The sequence below is a fragment of the Galeopterus variegatus genome, unplaced genomic scaffold (assembly GCF_000696425.1).
Source record: "Galeopterus variegatus unplaced genomic scaffold, G_variegatus-3.0.2 Scaffold313, whole genome shotgun sequence".
Lineage (NCBI taxonomy): Eukaryota > Metazoa > Chordata > Mammalia > Dermoptera > Cynocephalidae > Galeopterus > Galeopterus variegatus.
Window position 1 is genome coordinate 59,264 of NW_007726424.1, and position 21,908 is coordinate 81,171.

Sequence of the window (21,908 nt, forward strand, 5' to 3'; positions counted from 1 at the left end):
GGAACTGCATCAGCATGGTTAGAATTCCTAACCTTCGTGGGGGCCTGGTGTGGACCCCAGAAGTTAGCTGGGAGCATGAGCTGACTTGCTGCTTGCTGACACTTTTCACCCAAGAGACTGCAGAAACTGGGGGTGGACCAGCTGCTGTGGGTGAGGGGCTTGGCAACAGCTGTGCCTCTGTAGTACATGCAGGGAGCTGTACAGCATCCCCATCAGGTGCGTGAAGTTCGTCTCCCATGCCGTACTGCCAGATACACAGCCTCTCTACTCCCTGCGTAGGGACAATCACCTGAGGACACCGTCTTCTCCCACCTCTGCAGACCCTGGCTGCTGAGTGCACACAAATACTGTCAAAGCAGGAAGAGGGAAGGGTAAGACCTGGGTTTTGTTAGCAACATACGATGTTATTGATTTGTACATTTTAGATATAGATCCTACTGTTTTACAACAATGGAGGAATTAACTCCAAAAGGCTCTGGGCTCCTATCACAATTTCTTCTAAATTTTGCCGGCTCCCCCTACACCACTTCCACCTCTCCCCACTCCCTGCACCCTTCCTTAGGACTGGCCAGAGTACTTTTAATTTTCCCTGAAGCAAAAAGCAGGCTGTATTAAATAAGGAATTTGCCCAAAACCACCTAAAATATTTGTAAAGCAATCTCCAGAAGTCAGGAAGAAGAACACAGCCGCAGAGAGCTGGCACCAAAAGAGGACTTAGATTTTATTGTGTGACCTGCAGTGTCTGGGAGAGTATAAGGTAGAACCCAGGACCAGGAAGAAAATGAACTTGCTGTCAGCAGGATGGGGCAAAGCATTTCCCAACTCTCCCCAGGAATTCACCTTTCAGGATTTCACAGTCAGCCGTAGATAGGTGTCCATAAGTTCCTCCTTCCACCTCTCTGTCTTCTCCACTGGAGAACCCACGCTATCCTGATCATAGTCCCCAAGGCCAAGGCCATGGCCACTGTGATTCCTGTCTCTGTTCCTGGAGGCAAGAGAGTTTTAACATGTGCAGATCTTTGATCATCCCCTACCCAAAAAACTTGAGAATAAACAAACTATTAAATGCTACTGTCTGTAGATTCTCATCTCCAAAGTTCATGTAATATCATCTGGTTAACCTATTTTATAAAGTTGTTTTTAAAATAAAATTATTCAATAAATGTAAAAACACTTTAAAGTTTGGTGGTACTGTATACATGGTAAGGCGGCATTATTATTATTATTATTCTCATTATCTAAATGTTGGAAGCATTTATGGTTTTAACCAGCCATGTCAGGAGAGTCAGTTTAACAGAAATCATTTTCTAAAGACTATCACCCCCGTTCTGGACCTTACTTTGGGGGCTTTAAGTTATATGTGGTGATAATATGCTCTTAAATTTCTTTCTCCAGGGTTGGCAGGTTAGCCCATTTGGCTAGAGCTCAGTGTTATAACACCAAGTTCAAAGGTTCATATCCCTGTACCAGCCAGCCACCAAAAAAAAGAAATGTTTCTTTCTCCAGTGTTTCTTTCTTCTTTTTACAGCAAATGGAGTTGGTTATTCCCAGAATTAATTATTATTCCTTTGGATGATTTGGATTTGCATGCTAGAGAGTTACTCCCTCTCAATAGCCAACACTTAATGTCCAAAGACTTCAAATGTCTCTGCACTAGCGATTTCATTCTGTATCCAGCTACCAACTGAGCTTCCATATGTCACCATGACAGTTCCTGGATTTGTTTGTATTTCTCTAATAAATGCTTAAGGAAAATGTAGCCCAAGCCCCCATAGAGTGAGATCTGCTTACTCATTACTCTGACCTAAAGGGTTTATTTTATTCCTAAATACCTTGCCAAAAATAAATATTTAAAGACTGCTCCATTTAGCATAAATAAGGCAGATACAGTCGGATGCCTTTCAGGTAAAGAATATCTTCCCAAAGAGTTGATAGCACAGAAAAATGCAATTGTGAGCTACAGAAAAGCTTTTTTATATGGTTTATATTTGTGATCAGTGACTCTCTACTTGCACATCATCGTGCCACAGATCTCCAGAAATTTTTCATCTTGCAAAAACTGTAAATCTATAGCCATTAAATGTCACATAGTGGTGTAACTTTTAAGAGCTCAATATGCTCAAGGAATTCGAGGAGCTCTTCTCACACAGTCTGCCACCCATCCAGAGAGATTCAGCCAAGAGCTCTGCCTGTGCTTCATCACAGTCTAAAATACCCAGGCACTGTGCTCCACTGCCTGGCATATCCACAGAGGTGCAGTCTGGGTGGGCACATGGTGGGCATCGAGAGTCCCCTGAGGAGCCCAACACTGAGTGCCCAAGTGCTGTGTCCAAAAGCGCTAAGAATAATTGACCACGAAAGGGAGAAATGCTGCTCTATATCACAGCATGCCTTGCTGAGGCAGTTGATGGACATCACTGAGAGCATGTGAATCAGAAGGGCCCCAGTGACACAGGACTCAGGATCTGGGACAAGGAACGTGTGCCACCCCAAGGTGCACTGCATGCTCAGGTCCATGGGTGTCTGCCGCAGCTATAGTTCACTTCCTAGGCAAGTGTAACATTTCTGTCCTCTGCCATCATCTATTAATGAAATCTATACCCTGTCGAAGGAATTATGACTTGTATTTGTCTTCAGGATGGAAGAACATGTTTCTTAAGGCAATTTTGAAATTATTAGAGTCATAAACAGCAAATGTGAGCTAAGAAGCCAATTTAAATTATCTCGGCACACTCCATAACAAGTTGAACAGCCTGGAGTATCTAAGATGATTTCATAAGTTAGCTGTTGATTGTGATCAGAGCATTCAACAACTACTTTTTTAAGAATGACTATTATGCCTGCTCAGGAATGAAGGCTTTAATCAGCCCATGAGGAGTAGCTCTTAAGTGGAAGTTTTAATAATTCTTGAATGGTAAAAACTTGTTCTAAGCTTCAATTTATGGCACATTTTTGGAATATTCTGGTCTGAAACATCTGAAAGAACTTTTAGGCCATAAATTTGATAGAGTGTGTGGTAGACAGAATAATGTCGCTCCTCCCCCCAAAAATGTTTGCATCCTAATCCCTGGAAACTGTGAATACATTGTCTTATATGGCAAAAGGGACTTTGCACATGCGATTAATGTTAAGGGCCTTGAGATAGGGAGATTATCTGGTTTGGGCCCAGTTTAATCACACAAGTCCTCAAAAGTGGAATGCCTGTGCTGGCTGTAGTCAGAGAGAAATGTGACTATGGAACAATGATCAGAGAGATGCAACACTGATAGCTTTGAAAATGGCAGAAGGGGACCATGGGCCAAGGAATGTGGGCAGCCTCCGGAAGCTGGAAAAGGCAAGGAGATGGATTCTCCCTAAACCTTCAGAAAGGAACACAGTCCTGCAGGTATCTTGATTTTAGCTCAATGAGACCCATGTCAGACTGCTAATCTACAGAACTGAATGATAGTAAATTTGTGTTGTTTTAAACCACAAAATTTGTGGTAATTTGTTACATCAACAGTAGAAAACTTACAGAATGAGTAAGCAAAATGCTTTGAGCATCCAAAATAAAACAAGGATGAATAACTATAGAGTTTTTTTTTTAATAACTATAGTTTGGTTTACTTTTGTCAAAGTGGGATAATAAGCCACATATTAACCAAATATTTTTTATTTTAAAGTGATAAAGGACTCTAAATGCAGTGATAAATGTCTTAGAGGCACATTCCTTTCCTATCAACAAAGAAAAAGAAATGATGTTTAGAATGAAAGAAAGTAAAGTCTTCTTAACTGGCTCAAGTTGCAAGAGCAATTTAAGAGAAAGGGTGCTGTGATTTTGTTTTGATTTTGATCAGCATGCTGAGACAGAGACCTAACTCCTTTTAGTGTATGTTTATAACAATGTAAGGTCACAGACTAAGGTTTAGCATTCACAAAAAGGAATTCATCTCCAATAGCATAGCAGTTCTAACTTGTTGAGCATGCCCTGGACTAAATTCTCACATATTATGTTACCCAGCCAGTTCTATTCCACTTCAGTAAGGATCAATCCTGGTCTTAATATTTCTTTAAATACTTAAGAGATTTAGCTGAAAACACTGTCTTTAAGAGGAATTATACACAGTTTATTTCTACTTTAGCCTCAGAAATTTCCAAAGCAAAATACTAAATATTTTCACATTTGATTATTAGCACTGTATTTATTTCTATACTTATTTATTTATTTATTTATTTGTCTATTTGTTTAAAGAAGAGGCTCTTGAAAGGGACGGGTTTGGACGAGCTAGAGTGTTTCTATATTTGTTAGCTAGCTTTCACTATCTCCTCTTGATAATTAACTTGCCTCCTCATAAATAATCACAGTCTCTTTGTGAGCAAGGCAATGTTTTCCTGAATTTGTGGTGCCATTTTCACCTAAACTTGTGGGATTTTTTTCTCTGCCTCTCTCAAACTAATATTCAATATGATAGAATCCATCCACTTAAGACCAAATGAATATTGAGCTTATGTCCATGCTGATATATGAGAATTAAATTCTGAAGAGGGAAAAATTATGGCTTCTGCCTGGATTCTAGTCTTCTTCTTGCTGCATATACCTAGATCAGTCTGTATTTCTATTCTACTTACTATAATGTGGACTTTAAGCTTTACAAGTTTAATATACATCTTTTGAGCAAAGAGGAATAAATACATACTTTCTATTTTTATACCCAAACAGTTGCCCCGGATGACCCCAGCAGGAAAATAGATGGTGATACCATTATTTTTTCAAATGTTCAAGAAAGATCAAGTGCGGTATATCAGTGCAATGCCTCTAATGAATATGGATATTTGCTGGCAAATGCATTTGTAAATGTGCTGGGTAAGCTCTCCCTTTATTAAAGACGTGGCAAATTAACTTAATGACTACTCTTATTTTCTATCCATTCAGCAAAAAATATATTGAGTATCTACTATGTACAATGTACAATACTTGGCACTGTAAGGGATATACAGAGATGGATAAGATACAGACCTTGCCCTGTAGGATATTACAGTCTGGTCTTAATGCTCTTTCTTAACACAGTTTTTATAATGGCAAATTTTCACTGTTGAAATAATCGAATGGTCTGGGTTTTCCATTCACAGATGGTTAGACTAAGAGTCAAACCCCTCAATTTGTCTGCTATTAGTAACTGCATGTTTCTGCTCTTCCATCCTTAGAAACTGACAAGATAAATAATAATTTTATGATTCTGATTTTTCAAAAATAAGCCATTAATCATAATGCTTGGCCTTTATTCAAGTCACAGATGTGCATTTATTTAATTCTTAAAAGTATGTTTAGAAAACTATGACATACTCAAACATATTCTGAAATGCTTGGTTTATGGGAACATTGTATTTCTCACATTGGACAAAACTACCAAAATACCACATTTGTTAAAATTTATGTGAGAATAGTTTTCACAGTGCCAGGAATTATACTCCAACTCTTTTAGGTTAGTATGCTCCCTTTCCAAACAAAATTAACATCAGGAAGCCAACCAATACTTGATATTTTTTCCTTCATGATTGAAATCAAGGTCACTAATCACATGAAGAGCTAAGCCCTTAAGATATTGGTGGATGGTGAGGAAGCAGTTTTGACTTCTGGTTCCATTTATCACTCTCTACTTCTACACGTTCAACTTTTTTAGATTCTACATATAAGTGAGATCATGCATTACTTGTCTTTCTGTCTGGCTTCTTTTACTCAACATAATGTCCTTCAGGTTCATCCATGTCGTTGCAAATGACAGGATTTCCTTCTTTTTTAAGGCTGAAGAGTATTCCATTGTATACAAATGCCAAATTTTCTTTATCCATTCATTCATTAATGGACACATGTTGATTCCATATCTTGGCTATTGAAGAATGCTGCAATAGATATGGCAATATGGATATCTCAACATTCTGATTTCATTTCCTTTGGATACATACCTAGTAGTAGGATTGCAGGATCCTGTGGTAGTTTTGTTCTTAGTTTTTTGAGGAATCTTCATACTGTTTTCCATAATGGCTATACTAATTTATATTCCCACCAACAGTGTACAGGTGTTCCTTTTTCATCCACATCCTGTCCAACACTTATCTTTTGTCTTTTTAGTAATAGCCGTTCTAACAGGTGTGAGGTAATATTTCATTGTGGTTTTAATTTTCATTTTTCTGATGGTTAGTGATGTTGAGCATTTTTCATATATCTATTGGCCATCTGTATGTCCTCTTTGGAGAGATGTCTATTCAGGTCCTTTGCCCATTTTCTAATTGGATTATTTGTTTTCTTATTATTGAGTTATTTGAATTTCTTATATATTTTGGCTATCAACCCATTATCAGATATATGGTTTGCTAATATTTTCTCTCATTCTGTATGTTGTCTCTTCACTCTGTAGATTCCTTCTTTGGCTGTGTAGAAGCTTTTTAGTTTGATGTAATCCTATTTGTCTATTTTTGCCTTCGTTGCCTGGGTTCCATTTTTTGGTCATCACTCTGCTTTTTTAATGCCAGCTTATGGGTTTCCCACCATTCCCACCTACTGGGGTTGAAATGGGTCAGTCTTTCAGTGAGAATATACCTGGCCGTTACGTTTGTGCCAGATACTGTACTGGGATAAAACAATAAAAATTTCCATTCCCTGGCCAGAAGGGACTCACAGTATGGTAGGAGATACAGATAAGTAAATCAATAATTAAAATAATGCCTGAGTAAGATGTGGGCATATAAAGTAGAGGGAGGAAATTTATATTTTTCCACCTTCAGTGACCCGGAGTGTCATGTCTGATAGGGAACATAAAAAGAGAGATATGTTGGTTGTGCTTTACCATGACCTTTAATGACCTTAAAACAAAATGCAATAAATATACTGTGGGCCTAAAATGTATTCTAACATTTACTTTACCTTTTTAAAATGTTTTTAGCTGAGCCACCACGAATTCTTACATCTGCAAACACACTCTACCAAGTCATTGCAAACAGGCCTGCTTTACTAGATTGCGCCTTCTTTGGGTCTCCTCTACCTACCATTGAGTGGTAAGTAATGGCCCTCTTTGCTTTTTAATCCTTACATTTGCTAAAACCTTCACATTTGTAAATGTGTTGAGTTTTAGTCAAAGAACAAACGGGAAAGGCAGTATACAATTCATCGTACTATTAATTATTAAATGCATTCATTCACAAATATTTATTAACTGCCTGCTCTGTCTGTGATAATTACTTTCATATGTATAATCTCTACATACATACATTTCCAGCACACTCTATCAACCACAAAGCTTATAAAATGATTTTATTTTGGGGGGAGGCTGCTGACCACTATGGGGTTTCAAACCCTTGACCTTGCTGTTATAATACCGCACTCTAACCAGCTGAGCTAACTGGCCAGCCCATGTAAATGATTTTTTTAAAATTTAAGGCTGCTGTATTTTATGATGCCATGGACATCACCTGGGGCTTTGTGAATAATGGCTGGAGGGACTGGCTGGGGGGCATTCTGTGATAATAAGATATCATGTGGGGTGGGGGAGAGGATCTATAAGCTAAAACCAGAATTTGTTAAACCAGTGTTTCCCTTCATTACCCCTCCCACCAGATCTTCCTGGCTCAAATCCAGCATCGCTCCCGTGTCCTTTCACTGTCCCCTTCAGACCATCCTTTTCATGTACCACACCTGAAAGAAGTCCTCTACCTCCTGCTGATTGCTGACTTTAGCATGAGCCAGAAGAAAGAAGGCTAGGATAGGCAACAGCTCAGAAAGAATGAGTAAAGGAAATAGAACATTCATTTATTGATCATCTGTCAGATCCCAGATGCTGTGTTGGGCACCAACTACTGAGGTGAAAAGAAAAGCAGATTTAGGATTAAAATAAAATCTCCCCAGGCCCCCACCTTAACCACAGAGAAGAGAAACATGGATGCTCATGCAGATGATTTTCTCATAAAGCCGCGGGGATTAACACTTAGACAATAGATTGACTTTGCCAAACCCCTTTTTTCCTTCTTCACTTCTCCTACCTGACACACATGCCTTTTTTTCTCCCTTGAATATCTTCCTATGTATACTTTCAAAAGTACAATCCTCGTAGCCTTGAAATCAAAATCCTTTTAGAATTATAACCTGCAGATAGAGTTACAAATACATCAGAGTTGGGGGGAAATGTCAAAAAGAGCAGTCTTTCTTTTGCCAATTTTATCACCTATTTAGAGATAAGATAAGTAATAATGTGTTTATTAAATTATGGATCTCACATAACAAAAATTACAATTTAAATATTAATTATTGTCAGCCTGTTTCTACAAACATCATTTGTTGTTGAATTTTCCAGTTTTATGTCTCATCTTTACATTTACCCCACTGACATACAAGCATCCAGGGTGCTTGTGCAAATTCTAAATGTCTCAGAACTTGATGCTTTAATGCAGACCAAGGTTGTGTTGACATTGAACGTGACGTTTTCTGTCTGGCTTCAAATTATGATGCATTTTTATTCTCATTGTGATACTTTTATCATGAAGGTTTAAAGGAGCTAAAGGAAGTGCTCTTCATGAAGATATTTATGTTTTACATGAAAATGGAACTTTGGAAATTCCTGTGGCCCAAAAGGACAGTACAGGAACTTATACATGTGTTGCAAGGAATAAATTAGGGATGGCAAAGAATGATGTTCACTTAGAAATCAAAGGTAAGGCAGAGGTAACAGATTTTTTTCAAGTATTATTTGACTTTGAGCAAAATCTTCGATAACAATGACTTTAAATTTCAGATCCAACTAGGATCATTAAACAGCCTGAATATGCAATTGTGCAAAGAGGGAGCACAGTGTCCTTTGAATGCAAAGTAAAACATGATCAGACCTTAGTCCCCACTGTCATGTGGCTGAAGGACAATGGTGAGCTGCCCAGTGATGAAAGGTAATTGAAGATTATTTCTTTCTTTTCTCTTCATTCTCTCTTTAAACTGCTCATGAACCAGAGGTTTGCTGTACAGTGACTTAATGGTGATGTTTTTAGCTTCCAAAAAGATATGCATTTAGATATATAGAGATATGCATTTTGTCCCTACTGTAAAATATTTGGACCTAAAAAGGCATCACATGATTGAAATAAGACCCAGAAAGTGTTTGTCTATCTTTGTGTGTTGGTCTCCTTTGTAATTCGGGATGGGAAAAAACCCTTCAAGCCTTGGACAGCGTCCACTGTTTTGTACTTTGAACTGTGAAGTCTCAACAGATGTTTTCATTACCATTCTACAAATAAGCAGAAATATGATCTTTTTAATCACCAGAATGTGCCTGAATTTTTGTCATTATTTTAAAAGACACTAGTTTTTATTTGGATAGGGAGTATTCTTTTTTGACTCTACCTAAAGCCTGCGGAAGGGGAAGGAAAAACAAAAACAGGGAAAGCATTTAAAACGGCCTGAGCATGTTTCAGTCCTTTGGCTTGGAATGGAAGGAAGGTCACACCATTTTCCAGTTGAGGCCCTCAATTGGACACAGTGAATACGAACAGAGGAGTATGTGAATGTGAGCAGTCACAAAGGCTGCAGGCATCACCCCCTATTAGAGGGGATGCTGTATTCTGGTGGAAATAGTTTCTGTGGTTCACTTGCAGCTCACCTAAACCTGTAGTGCCTAAATGTTGCCCTATTGCTGTTAATGGTCCCAAAAGAACTCCTCTATATGCCTGGAGTTTCCATCTAGTTCTACACCTCAGCTGGTCAGTTTTATTTGTGGAATCAGAGTTGAGAAAGATGAAAATGAAGTATGAAGAAATGACCCTCAGGTTAAGTTGGCAAAGCTTTAACTTGGAAGTTCCCTGAGAAGACAGTTTATGATTTAGGCAGCTTCATTAAAATTATACATGAATCCTATACACCTTGATTTTTGACCCCTGAGTAATTGTTCATGCCTGCAAGTAACTTCTAGAAATCCCTTAGTGGAGATCGCTGATCTAAATCTTCCTATTTCTAGTGATTATTAATCTTGGCATTTACCTTCTCCTATGAGAGTTTATGCATGTGGCAAAAATGACATGAAATTTCCGCATTAGATAAGAAATTATTTTAAAATATATGCTTTGATAGAAATTGAACCAAATGAATGACTTTCAAGTGTTTCTTAGCAGGTAAAGCCTTAGTAAAGCCCTCTCATGGAGCTGCCCCCCACCCCACCTCTGGATGCCCCTCAAGACTCTAGAGAACAGGCTGAAAACCACTGTGCCAGATGACTTAATATCCCTTCTAACCCAAGATTCTAATTCATTCAAATTGTTTTCCAACTTTAATCATCATTAAAGTGATACGTACTGTATAGGATTTTCACTCTAGTTTGCTGAAAAGGTTTATCAGCTCTCTCTTATCAAATTCAGAGTTTCTTTCATGCCAGTGAAGCAATGATAGGGTCTCCACTTCAGCTGCTCTGCACGTGTTGTGTTCACAGGTTTACTGTTGACAAGGAGCAGCTGGTGGTAGCTGATGTAAGTGACGATGATGGTGGGACCTACACCTGTGTGGCCAACACAACTCTAGACAGCGTTTCTGCCAGTGCTGTGCTGAGTGTGGTCGGTAAGAACTACAAGTAACAACTGGCTTCCCTGTGTTAGGCTGAAAAGAGAAAGAAAAATTGTAAATATTAAATGTTTGCTTGTTATGGTTCTACACCTATGACATGGGTGAGTTAATGCCCGTGGGTGGGCTAACGCCTGTGCTTTTCTTCTTTGAAAGATGCCCTTGTGGGCCGGCCCGGTGGCACACTGCTACAGTGCGCCGCTTGTCCCGCCGAGGGTTCGGATCCCACATACAGACCGGTTCCCGCTCACTGGCTGAGCGAGGTGCGGGCGCAACACCGAGGGTTGCGATCCCGTTGCCGGTCCCGGCCCAGTACGGGCACGACACTGAGGGTTGCGATCCGTTGCCGGTCACGAAAAAAGACAAAAAGGAATAAAAAAAAAAAAAGAAAGATGCCATTGAGGTGATAATTTCCATGTAAATATATTCTGTAGCAGCACTAGGATAAAATGGTGTATTATCACACTCTTGATATCTTTATAAGAAAATTGGGGGAAATAATCTACTTTTATTTAAAATTGAAAGGCTTTTCCCCCCTAAATTGTACTGCATGTTGATCAATGCCGTGTCTCACAGTTAAACAAAGGATTTAATTTTATAAGCTTAATTATGTGTAATCTTTGTCTTCTTGTGCTATCTTGTATCTTTCCATTACTAATTTTGATTAAAATCCTTTATATTAATGTCCTTTCTAGCTCCTACTCCAACTCCAGCTCCCATTTACGGTAAACTAATATGAGTCTTCTTTCTCTATTCTCTGTCAAACAATTTCAAATTTGCAGAAAAAAATTAATTACTTTTCTGTGTCACATCTTTGTGTTTCTTTAAGATAAAAAGAGCTGTCAATTGTTATGTTGTGTTGCCCATTTACTGCAACAAATCATTTATTCATTATTACCCTATAATTTTTCACTGAGTTTATTTCATGTGCTATTACAAAATCATTTCATTTGATAAGTCCCTCTTTGATACAATTTCCTTGTAAACTAGCATAGTGCTTTTTCAAAAACCATCGTCCACATTTTACAGAATGAAAAAGCCATTTGTAACATCATTTGACACATTAGGTTTTCACTTCAATCTATTAGAAGTTATTTTGGAAAAATAAATGTTATTTTGGGATTCCATTTTCAAGAAATTTACAGAGGAAGAAAAATGGATGTGTAGAATAACATTTGACTTTTCTGTGAGAGAAAACTGCCTCACTGTGTGTTAACAAAAGATCGATCACTCAAGAAAGACCAAAAGGAGGGGCACATCCTTGTTGGGTGACTTTTATGAGTTTGGAATATAAATCAGAAATTACTTGCAGAAATCTATTTGTTTAGAGAACCCTCATCTTTATTCAGCACATAAATACAAAAATTAATTTTGTGACATAATCTCAGTTGGATTTTATGTAATATCGTTAATCATCCTATATGAGACCTATCTCCTTTGTAGACATTTGCTGCTTCATTACTGATAAGAAAAAAAAAGCCCGTATATTTATATGACCTCTGGCCCCCCATAGCCAGAGCTACTCCCAGAAGCAAGGTCAACAAGGGCCAGGAGGAACATTAACTCTCTGGATCACTGTAGAAGAGGGAAGCATGCTTCTGGGTCACCTTTGCTCGAAGAGGTGTCTGTACCCTGGTGTCCTCTAAGAGTAAACATACTTACATATGCTGAGTGCTATCTACATAGCATTCATTTCAGAGTTCCCTTAAAAATATAAATATTCTGGGCCGACCCCGTGGCGCACTTGGGAGAGTGCAGTGCTGGGAGCGCAGCAGCGCTCCCGCCGCGGGTTCGGATCCTATATAGGGATGACCGGTGCGCTCACTGGCTGAGCGCGGTACGGGCGGTCACAAAAAAGACAAATATATATATATATATTCTTCAGGAGCCCCAAAATCTATCATTCAGCATGTTTCAGAAAGAATATTTGGATCTTCTTAGACAATTTATTTTATTTGCCTGTGTTTGTTTTTCAGCATTTGCTATTCTCTGTTTGCCATTATTAGAAATTAAGCTCTAATATTATTTTTTATGTTTGTGCTTGTTCATGTTTATGGGAAGACATACACTGAGAGTGTTGATGTATGTCTGCTTCACTGGTTTTGGTCACAAAAGATTTAGTTTCATTTGGAAACAAGCAAGCAGAACTCATTGATGGGCTGTCGTGGGTGTGCTCATGTGTTCCTGGCAGCCTCAGTTGTTTCCATGTCGTTTCAGTTGCATGCTCATTGATCATTAAGTGTGCTGTGTCCTTAAGATGTCCCCTTTGTGAATAGTATCAGGAATAAAGGAAAGCTTCGCAAGGGTGGATGGTTAACTGTGATGTATGTGTTTGGTCTACAGATGTCCCAAATCCTCCCTTTGATTTAGAATTGACAAACCAACTTGACAAAAGTGTTCAGCTGTCATGGACCCCAGGCAATGACAATAACAGCCCTATCACAAGTAGGTAGTGCTATTCGCTTTGTCACTGATAAATGTAATGGCCATTTTGAAGCACCTGACAATATGCAACTAAAATTCCTCACAAAGAGATTTACTGGCATTCTTGGCTTTGTTACTGATAGAACAAAACTATGTATTTATGGCTCTCTTCTCTTCAGAGCTGGAGTTATTCCTGGTTACAGCTCCTGGTACGGGATACTAGTTAATTGCTGAATATTTTAATTAAGTAAATATACTGTTGTTTGTGTTTAAGATCCATAAAGAATCACCTTAAATGTCTACCACAGTAAGCATGTCTAGTTATTCATTTTGCCAACTTCTGCTAGAAAAGGATAGCAGGAGCAGGTGCTATAATACCCAGTCTATATATTAGCAAATTGAGACTTGGTGAGTAAAATGACTTTTCAAACCCACAGTTGTTTAAAGAACTGGGTGTAGACATCAGGTCTGCTAACTTCAAACCTAGGTCTCTTTCTTCCCAATTAGATCCTGCTACAAAGTGGTACATTCAACCATGAAGCTCCTCACCCTGGTGATATAAGCTTAGGTAATAAATTAGTTGAGGGACAATGCCATAAGGATACTGGGAGAGCTTAATAAATTAGAATATACGTAAGCTTAGAAGTTTAATCATAAAACTGAAGAGATACATAAAAGGTAGACACAATCTTGTCACAAGCCTGAAGTACGTTATTACTTTCAGGTATAAGGTTATATAGACAAGAAGACCAGATTCCTTTCTGATGACTGCCTAAGATGATTCTGAAATGACAGGTGTGTTGATAACGGCACCTCCTGGTAAAGCAGAATATTGCCAGTAAAATTAAACAAAAGCCTCCTATCTTGTGTTCTTCAGTGGTGCTCCTGTCCCAACTGAGTTTTCAGTGTCCTTGATCAGAACACGCATTCATCCAGCCTGCGTCTTCCCTCTGATGCAATGCATTGGCCACATCTAGCTACTTAGGATGTTTGGAGAGCCTTTCTACCTGTTATAATAATACCATTATATTTCAAAGCATTTCTACTTTTTTCATTCATTCACTCATTCATTCAGCAGATATTTATCGAGAGCTTACTATGTGACAGGCATTGTTCTAAAACAAAACAGTCAAAAATCTCTGCCCTTATGGAGCTTATATTTTCAATGAGTACACAAGGAAGATAAAATTAATAACATATATTATGTTATCATATATAATGTCATTATATGTGCATGTATGTATATATAGTATATGTATACGAATATATACACACACAACTCAGATTTACCTTCAAGAGAGAACTTGCTACAAGGAGTATTAACTGACAGCCTCGAGCTAATTTCATGTGGTGTCTGACACATGTCCCTGTTTCTTAGATATTGAGGATAATGATGAAACTCTGAAATCAAAATATTCTAAGGGAATTTTTCTTGGAAGTAAAGTATTTCATATCTGGCTTGTTAGTTACCCTGTTAGTTACTGCTAACCCCCTACCCCTGGACCGGGTTCACTGTCTGTGTTTGTTGTGTCTGTGTGCTGTGGCCAGAATTCATCATTGAATATGAAGATACAATGCACCAGGCAGGGCTGTGGCACTACCAAGCTGAAGTTTCTGGAACACAGACTACAGCCCAGCTGAAGCTGTCTCCTTACGTGAACTACTCCTTCCGAGTGATGGCAGTGAACGGCATCGGGAGGAGCTTGCCCAGCCAGGCGTCGGAACAGTATCTGACGAAAGCTGCAGGTAAAGCAGGACTTCCGTGACAGGAGAGGACCTAGAAAAGTTTTGCACTCTTTGCAAAAGACCAAAGCTTACACCTATGTGGCTGCTTAACTTCTAGAACCAGATACAAATCCCACGGCCGTGGAAGGACTAGGATCAGAGCCTGATAATTTGGTGATTACGTGGAAGGTGAGCTGTAAAATCTTCAACTTTCCTTGGTATTTTTTACAGTAAATAAAAGTTGTTTCAAAATAATATCTGCATTAAAATCCCATCTCACTCATTTCTTGGAAAAAATATATATATGATTTTATTTTTTATTTAAGAGACAGTATTGTGTAGTAGTTAAAAACTTCACCTCTGGAGCCAAAATCAATGGGCACAAATCCCAGTTCTGCTACTTATTGTGTGACCGTAAGCTAATTATTTAACATCTCTATGAGGCATCGGCATGATGGGAATAATAATAGAGTCAACTTCATAAGATTAAAGATTATAACACACCTCAAACAATGCCTCACACATGTATGCGCTCAATAAATGCTAGCTACTGCTTGTGTTATCATCAGCATAAAGAACCCCCTGGAAAACATGCACCACACTGTTCCCAGTAGTCAACTTCTTTTTTTAGGGGGGCAGGGTTATCTGTATTTTCTGGATTTGGAAAATGAATGCATATTTACTTATGTGATTTTAAAACCTATTTTAGATACTTATATACATACAAGTGTATATACTTATGTACATACATGTAGAAACAGGATACGATGACATACTAACCCTTTTTTTTTAATAAAGAGGAAAACAGTTCATAGGTTTTAGTCTGCAACTAAAATGAACAACAATGTACTATCACAGAAACAGGAATATGTAAAGCAATCTATGTAAGTGAAATGTTTTAAGAGTCACCCATCCTTGGCTGTGAAGTTAGAGTTTAGGCTTATGTGGTATTTACTGCTTCAAGATAGTAAGAAAAGATTAAAGATTTTAATCTTTTAAAAAAGATTGCAGCCTTTGAAATGTTGATCCCAAACAAGTTTTGGATCTCATCACAAATAAAAAAAGATAAAAAGTCCCCGGAGAAAATGGTTAATAGCTTGTATTTTAGTGTTTCAGTGCTCACTTTCTTTTGGTCTGGCAATTGAATTTGCTGTTCCCGTAAGAAGTTGTGCGGTCAATCTGTTTTATAACCTCTCGTTATTTTGCTTTTCTTATAGCCCTTGAATGGTTTCGAATCCAATGGGCCAGGCCTTCAGTACAAAGTTAGCTGGCGCCAGAAAGATGGTGACGATGAATGGACGTCTGTGTTTGTGGCAAATGTATCCAAATATATTGTCTCAGGCACACCAACTTTTGTTCCATACCTGATAAAAGTTCAGGCTCTGAATGATGCGGGGTTTGCTCCAGAGCCAGCTGTAGTCATGGGACATTCTGGAGAAGACCGTAAGTGTCTGATTCTCTTTCCTTTCTACTTTTCCCCAGCAAAACAGACTTACCAAGGTGCAGGCCGAGGACATTTCCAGAGGTAGTCAGGTTGCAAGGGAAGGAGGCAGCAATTATTTTGCTTGACTTCTCTGAAGTTAAACAGCCTTCTATGTTAGGTAGAGAGGTTCAGAATGTTAAAGGTGATTACATTTAATAACAATGCTCTCACAAACTCAAATGAACAGATAGCAAAAAAACCTATTTTTAATTCTTAATAATTCATAGACTAGGGCTGGGGCATGCCTCAAGCCAAAATTATTAAGAGATCGTGACATTATTGCATGAAATTCAAAATAATATTGATACTCACCGCCCCCCTCAACCTCATCCTTTCCCTAGTCCCAATGGTGGCTCCTGGAAATGTGCGTGTGAATGTGGTGAACAGTACCTTAGCCGAGGTGCACTGGGACCCAGTACCTCTGAAGAGCATCCGAGGACATCTGCAAGGCTATCGGGCAAGTGAAGGGAGACCTTCTATGTTCTTTAGTACCAGGGCATCAGCACAAATGCCACTTTTCACGCACACAGCGTAAGGTTGGAGTTATTTGGTTCATCTCCTCATGAACTTGTGAACTCCAGTTTATTTGGTTTATCACCTCAGGCAGGGCCCCATCTAAAGGACCCCAGTTACAGTTGACTTGAAATCTCCCCACAACCAAACTGAGAAAAAAATGTTTTCTTCATTTTTGCCACAGATCATCTAACATTCTGCCAACTAAACAATTGACACATGCGCAAAATGAGGAAAATTAATTTTTGAAGAAATACAATGTAATGAACTGTATCTAGCTTTAAAGCAATATGGACCACATGTTGAACACACAAATTATCCTGACAATAATTTAGGCATTTTTTAAATAATTCAGATTATATTTTAAGACCATACATGTATAGTCCCAACTGGGTTGTTCTTATGAACATCAGTTATCTTTGATCCTGGGAGGCACAGGAAGACTAATTCATAGAGATTTTTGATTGATAGGGAGAAGAACTGTTTTTGCACGCACACACACAGTCACTACTTGATTTGTTAGCCCCGCCCTCTAGAGGTCACTTTTTGTACTGCATTATCTTTTTTTTTTTTTTTTTTTGCCAGATACTGTATATATGTTGACCCCTCTTGAAAGTGCCTTTAAATTCTTAAAAAGAATTTAAGAGGACTTAACAAACAACAATTCTGGATTTGTTAACAAAATTAATCAACACTTTTCTTATCCATCTCTCCAAAACCTGTGCCTACAATTTAATAAAAAAAAAAAGTATTTTTAATTAAGTAATAGAGTTTGGCTCAGTGGAAAAGCTCTAAACTTGGACAAGAGGGTCTCCTGTGACTCTTGACAGCCCTTTGGCTTTGGGAGACTGACTCAGTATCCCAGAGGCTCATCTGTACCATAGGAATAATAAAAATAAAAGCCACCCTGTGGTTTTTAGGTTTAAATGAAATGATATATGTTTTGTGCATGAACTTGTATTATCTCTAGAAGAGTATGTAAACATTGGGCAGTAACTTTTTTTAGAATATTTTTTACAAGTAAAAAACTTAAATCCCTCTATTGTCATCCATTCACCTCACGTTCTGGAGAGAACTGTATATGTTTCAGGCTGTTTCATTTTTTTCACTTATATTCCTCCAACAAAATAGTATAGCCCAGCTTTGTCACATTGTCTTAATTTAATTTCCCTCATTATCTAAGGGACTCTATTCCATGAGGAATCGTGTTTGCCCCTTTGTGCATCCCTGATTTTTGTACTTGCTGTTTCAGATTTACTACTGGAAGGCACAGAATTCATCTAAGAGAAACAGACGTCACATTGAAAAAAAGATCCTCACTTTCCAAGGCAGCAAGACTCATGGCATGTTGCCTGGGCTGGAGCCCTTCAGCCACTACACGCTGAACGTTCGCGTGGTCAATGGGAAAGGGGAGGGACCGGCCAGCCCTGACAAAGTCTTTAATACTCCAGAAGGAGGTATGGGATGCACATGTCTCTGAGATCCCTGGAATATTTGGCATGGCTTGAGAGGCTTTGCATGACAGAAGCGCCTCCAAATAAATTATATTCTGTAGCCAAATGTGATTTTCCCATAGATGAGCACAGCACATGCAAAGCCAGCAAAATGTGAGCTCATATGTGTCCTAAGGGCACGTAGAAGGCTTCAGAACACAAAATGCTGACCTAAACGCCCTCTTCTTTGACTTAAAAATTTCCTCCACACTTACTCACCCTGTCTGAAATCTTGCTATTCGACATTCATCTGATCTGTTAACTTTCTGACTCGTAGCAAGTTCTATAACTTCTTTATGCCTCAGTAACCTCATCTGAAAAGTGTGAGAATGAAATGGAATAACCTAAGAAAAACACCCAGAAAGGAAAACATTTCTCTATGTTGTAGTTAATTTCTATAGCTTCTTTCTCAGTGCTCTCTCATAATTTTCTAAAGTTGACCTGAGTTAGAAGGTTGGAGGTCTTGGCAGAGTGGTTGGAAAGAGAAGGGAAAAGTCACTGCAAGTGTGGGCTGCTGCTCGGGGAGCGAGGGAGGATCAAGTACATGCTGGCCTGGGGGCGGGGAGCCAGGCGAATGGTGGGCACAGGGACATGGGAGCCCAGTGGGTGAGCGAGAGAGGGGGCCATGTGGTCAGAAGAATAGAGATTTGAAAGGGGACGTAAATGGGCTTTACCTATCTCAAATTTTACTTCAAACCAGCTGTGACAATGGATGAATAACTGCTTTGGATCTCTTTGGTGAAAGCAGTTCACAGACACACCATGTCCTGACTCCTAGTTGAAGGGCTTGTGATGTTGGCACCTGCCCAACAGCCTCTGAGAGTCACGCTGTGTCCCAACGCCCATCCCATTACAATTGCTTGTCCTTGGGCTCACTGCCCCTTAGTCAGGGCTCCTTTCTCTCAAGGCTTTCACTAGGGAGGCCCCACACTGGTCCTTTAGATGGTTCAGGGGAAGGCATCACAGAAGAGATGATCAGAGGATTAAAGAATAAAGAACAGAGGAAGTAGTGTGCCGAAGACACTAAGGTGGGAAACAGCATGGCCCCTTCAGGAAACTGCAAATTGTGTGGCCAGAAATGGGGAGAAAAGAGAGGAATGTCACCTGGGGAGGGCCCATCTCATGGATGGTCTTGGATTCTGTGGATACGAACACAGAGGCTCTTCACCTGAGACTATAGTCCCTTGAGGGGGAGTAGTCAATGAATGGGTTTAAGGGGCTCCATGATCCAGCCTAAAATTGTATGCAAAATGTGTGTGTATTTTTCAAGGAAGAGTTTATGGCTGCAATCAGATTCTCAAGGGGGTCCATGATCCCTAAAAGTTAAGAACTACTTATTGGGTTGGGGAAGCTTAGAACCATCGAGGGTCTGAAGTGGGGAGGAGGCAAAGAAGAAACGGGTGTGGTTGAGGTTAATGAGTTGGAGTTGACAGGATTTAGTGTCCCAGCAGATGGTGGAAATGAGGCAGAGGGAGCAGTTCAGGTTGACTCCCTGGTTTCTGGCTAGAGTGACAGGAGAGACAGAGGTGCCATTAATGGGCGTCTAGGGAATATGGTAGGGGAGGTAGACACCATGAGGGAGAGCTGCCACCAGCATCATCCTCATGAGGAGATAAAAGAAAACAAGGCACATTTCCTCTGGTAATTTGCCAGCCTCTGCCACAGAGAACCTGACACCCCTCAGGCCGTCCCCGAGCCAGGGATGCAGCAGCATCAGGCTCACTTGTCCCTCACAATCAGGTCCTGGTGGCTGTCAGCTCTCGGGACTAGCACGACTCTGCACCTGGGCAGGCCGGTCCATGCCCAAAACCCAGCAGGCAGGGTGTTCTGACTGTTTGGAGACACCTGGTTTGTTGGGAAAAACTGTGCTTAATGGCCAAGAACACAGTTGCTTCCACTCAAAGGTCCAGTTAGAATAGTTTCACATAGTAACTAGTTTGTTTTTATGAAAACACCATTCATGAATCAAGTAAGTATCATCTCCTTTAAAAATATTTGGTTTGGGTCCATCCAAAGGCAAAGTCATTATACATTTTGAGAGGGTGGTTTTAATGAATCTAAATGGAAATGGTAAGAGAAAAAGAAGACTAACAACTAAATGGGTACCTGTCACAAGTTTGTATTAATGTATTTTCGGCCGAATCAGTAACAAGTTACCTAAAACCAAAACCTTGATGAATTGAATGAATGTGGTGAAATATGTCATTTGCATACATTTTGAAACATTTAAAAGCCTTTGTGTTGACTGTATGCTCTCATTATAAGTCCCCAGTGCTCCCTCATCTTTGAAGATTGTTAATCCTACACTTGATTCTCTCACTTTGGAATGGGATCCACCAAGCCACCCGAATGGCATTTTGACCGAGTATACCTTAAAATATCAGCCAAGTAAGTTATTGGCAGGAGGGGAAGGGAAAATGTGGTTTTAAAAAAAGCTTAACTGTTATTTTAAAATACAAGCTGTTATTCCAGAAATAACTTCAAATCTTACTTTTTAAAGAAAAATGGTGTATGTGCTATTGAAAATTAAGTAATCTATAGAATAATACAGACCTTTGAGGGTAGGGTGTAGGTGGGTGCTATCCTTAAATTAGGTGGGCATTATCTGAAACTAGAAAATAATAAGTTCGTTGGGCACAAGGACGCTGAAGAAAAGGTTTGAGATTATTTAACAGCACAAGACTCCACCTGCAAAACCACAGAGATAAAAACATGCTATTTTGATCCAACCATAAAATTCCCCTAGTTTATAAGCCAATGGAGAACATATTCCTCCTTTTTATATTATATTATAATTTATTGTATTGTATTATAATTATTAATTATATTTGTAAAATTATATTTTTTATAACGTTATAGAAGCCGTGAAAGGTTATCACTTAGTTATGTTAGGATTATAAAAGACAGCGTCAGCCAGGTTTGACATTTTTGCTTGACACATTTATTTATAACAGTATTCCTATAGCAATTAATGGGGAACACACTTTGTTCTTTCTTATTGGCAGTTAACAGCACACATGAATTGGGCCCTCTGGTAGATTTAAAAATTCCTGCCAACAAGACACGCTGGACTTTAAAAAACTTAAATGTCAGCACTCGATATAAGTTTTATTTCTATGCACAAACATCAGCAGGATCAGGAAGTCAAATTACAGAGGAAGCAGTAACAACTGTGGATGAAGGTAAGATGGGTATGTATAAAATCCATATAAATATAAGTATGGAATGAAAATCTTTTACTTAAGTTTATGCTTTCTCTTTCCTTTCTGCTATGGAGTATCCATCTTACACAATTAACAAAAACGCTTATATGTAATTTCTCATTCCCATATTAAATCAGTTAGTTCACATTGGAATGTCTATTTGGTATTTGTTTTTCAAGCCCATGTGAAATTTTAAATTTATATTAAAATATTGAGGTGAGAGTGAGAAATTACAATATGTGCATGTTTGAACTTGAAGTCCAAGGCAACATCTTTTCCTATGTACAGCTTTATATACACACACCCATACACATATATATAATACACATATATATATATATGCATAAATAGATAGCACACTTTTATACTCATAAATATATGTAATTCTAATTCTTTTTCTAACTCACTAGCCATAACTTGCTAGTCCACATATTGCTTCAGGTTTTCTAGCAAGGAAATCAAAACAGGTATTAAATAGTGCATTTATTTTGTATTTGAGC

General features: G+C 38.8%; 1 protein-coding gene across 14 annotated transcripts in view; it reads left to right on the top strand.

Moving 5' to 3' along the window:
* NRCAM (neuronal cell adhesion molecule) overlaps positions 1–21,908 on the top strand; it is a 74,978-nt gene that overhangs the window by 26,153 nt on the left and 26,917 nt on the right. For 10 of the 14 annotated variants that reach the window (XM_008567360.1, XM_008567345.1, XM_008567350.1 and 7 more), the window contains 14 exons: positions 4,700–4,843; positions 6,921–7,032; positions 8,515–8,681; positions 8,763–8,910; positions 10,440–10,564; positions 11,263–11,292; positions 12,911–13,012; positions 14,540–14,737; positions 14,835–14,905; positions 15,934–16,159; positions 16,541–16,656; positions 17,965–18,169; positions 20,471–20,593; positions 21,211–21,387. In XM_008567360.1, coding sequence (XP_008565582.1) covers positions 4,700–4,843; positions 6,921–7,032; positions 8,515–8,681; positions 8,763–8,910; positions 10,440–10,564; positions 11,263–11,292; positions 12,911–13,012; positions 14,540–14,737; positions 14,835–14,905; positions 15,934–16,159; positions 16,541–16,656; positions 17,965–18,169; positions 20,471–20,593; positions 21,211–21,387 — 1,944 coding nt within the window. Of the gene's footprint in view, positions 1–4,699; positions 4,844–6,920; positions 7,033–8,514; positions 8,682–8,762; positions 8,911–10,439; positions 10,565–11,262; positions 11,293–12,910; positions 13,013–14,539; positions 14,738–14,834; positions 14,906–15,933; positions 16,160–16,540; positions 16,657–17,964; positions 18,170–20,470; positions 20,594–21,210; positions 21,397–21,908 lie in introns of all 14 variants that reach the window. The other 4 variants (XM_008567348.1, XM_008567349.1, XM_008567358.1 and 1 more) reach the window with 2 other exon arrangements.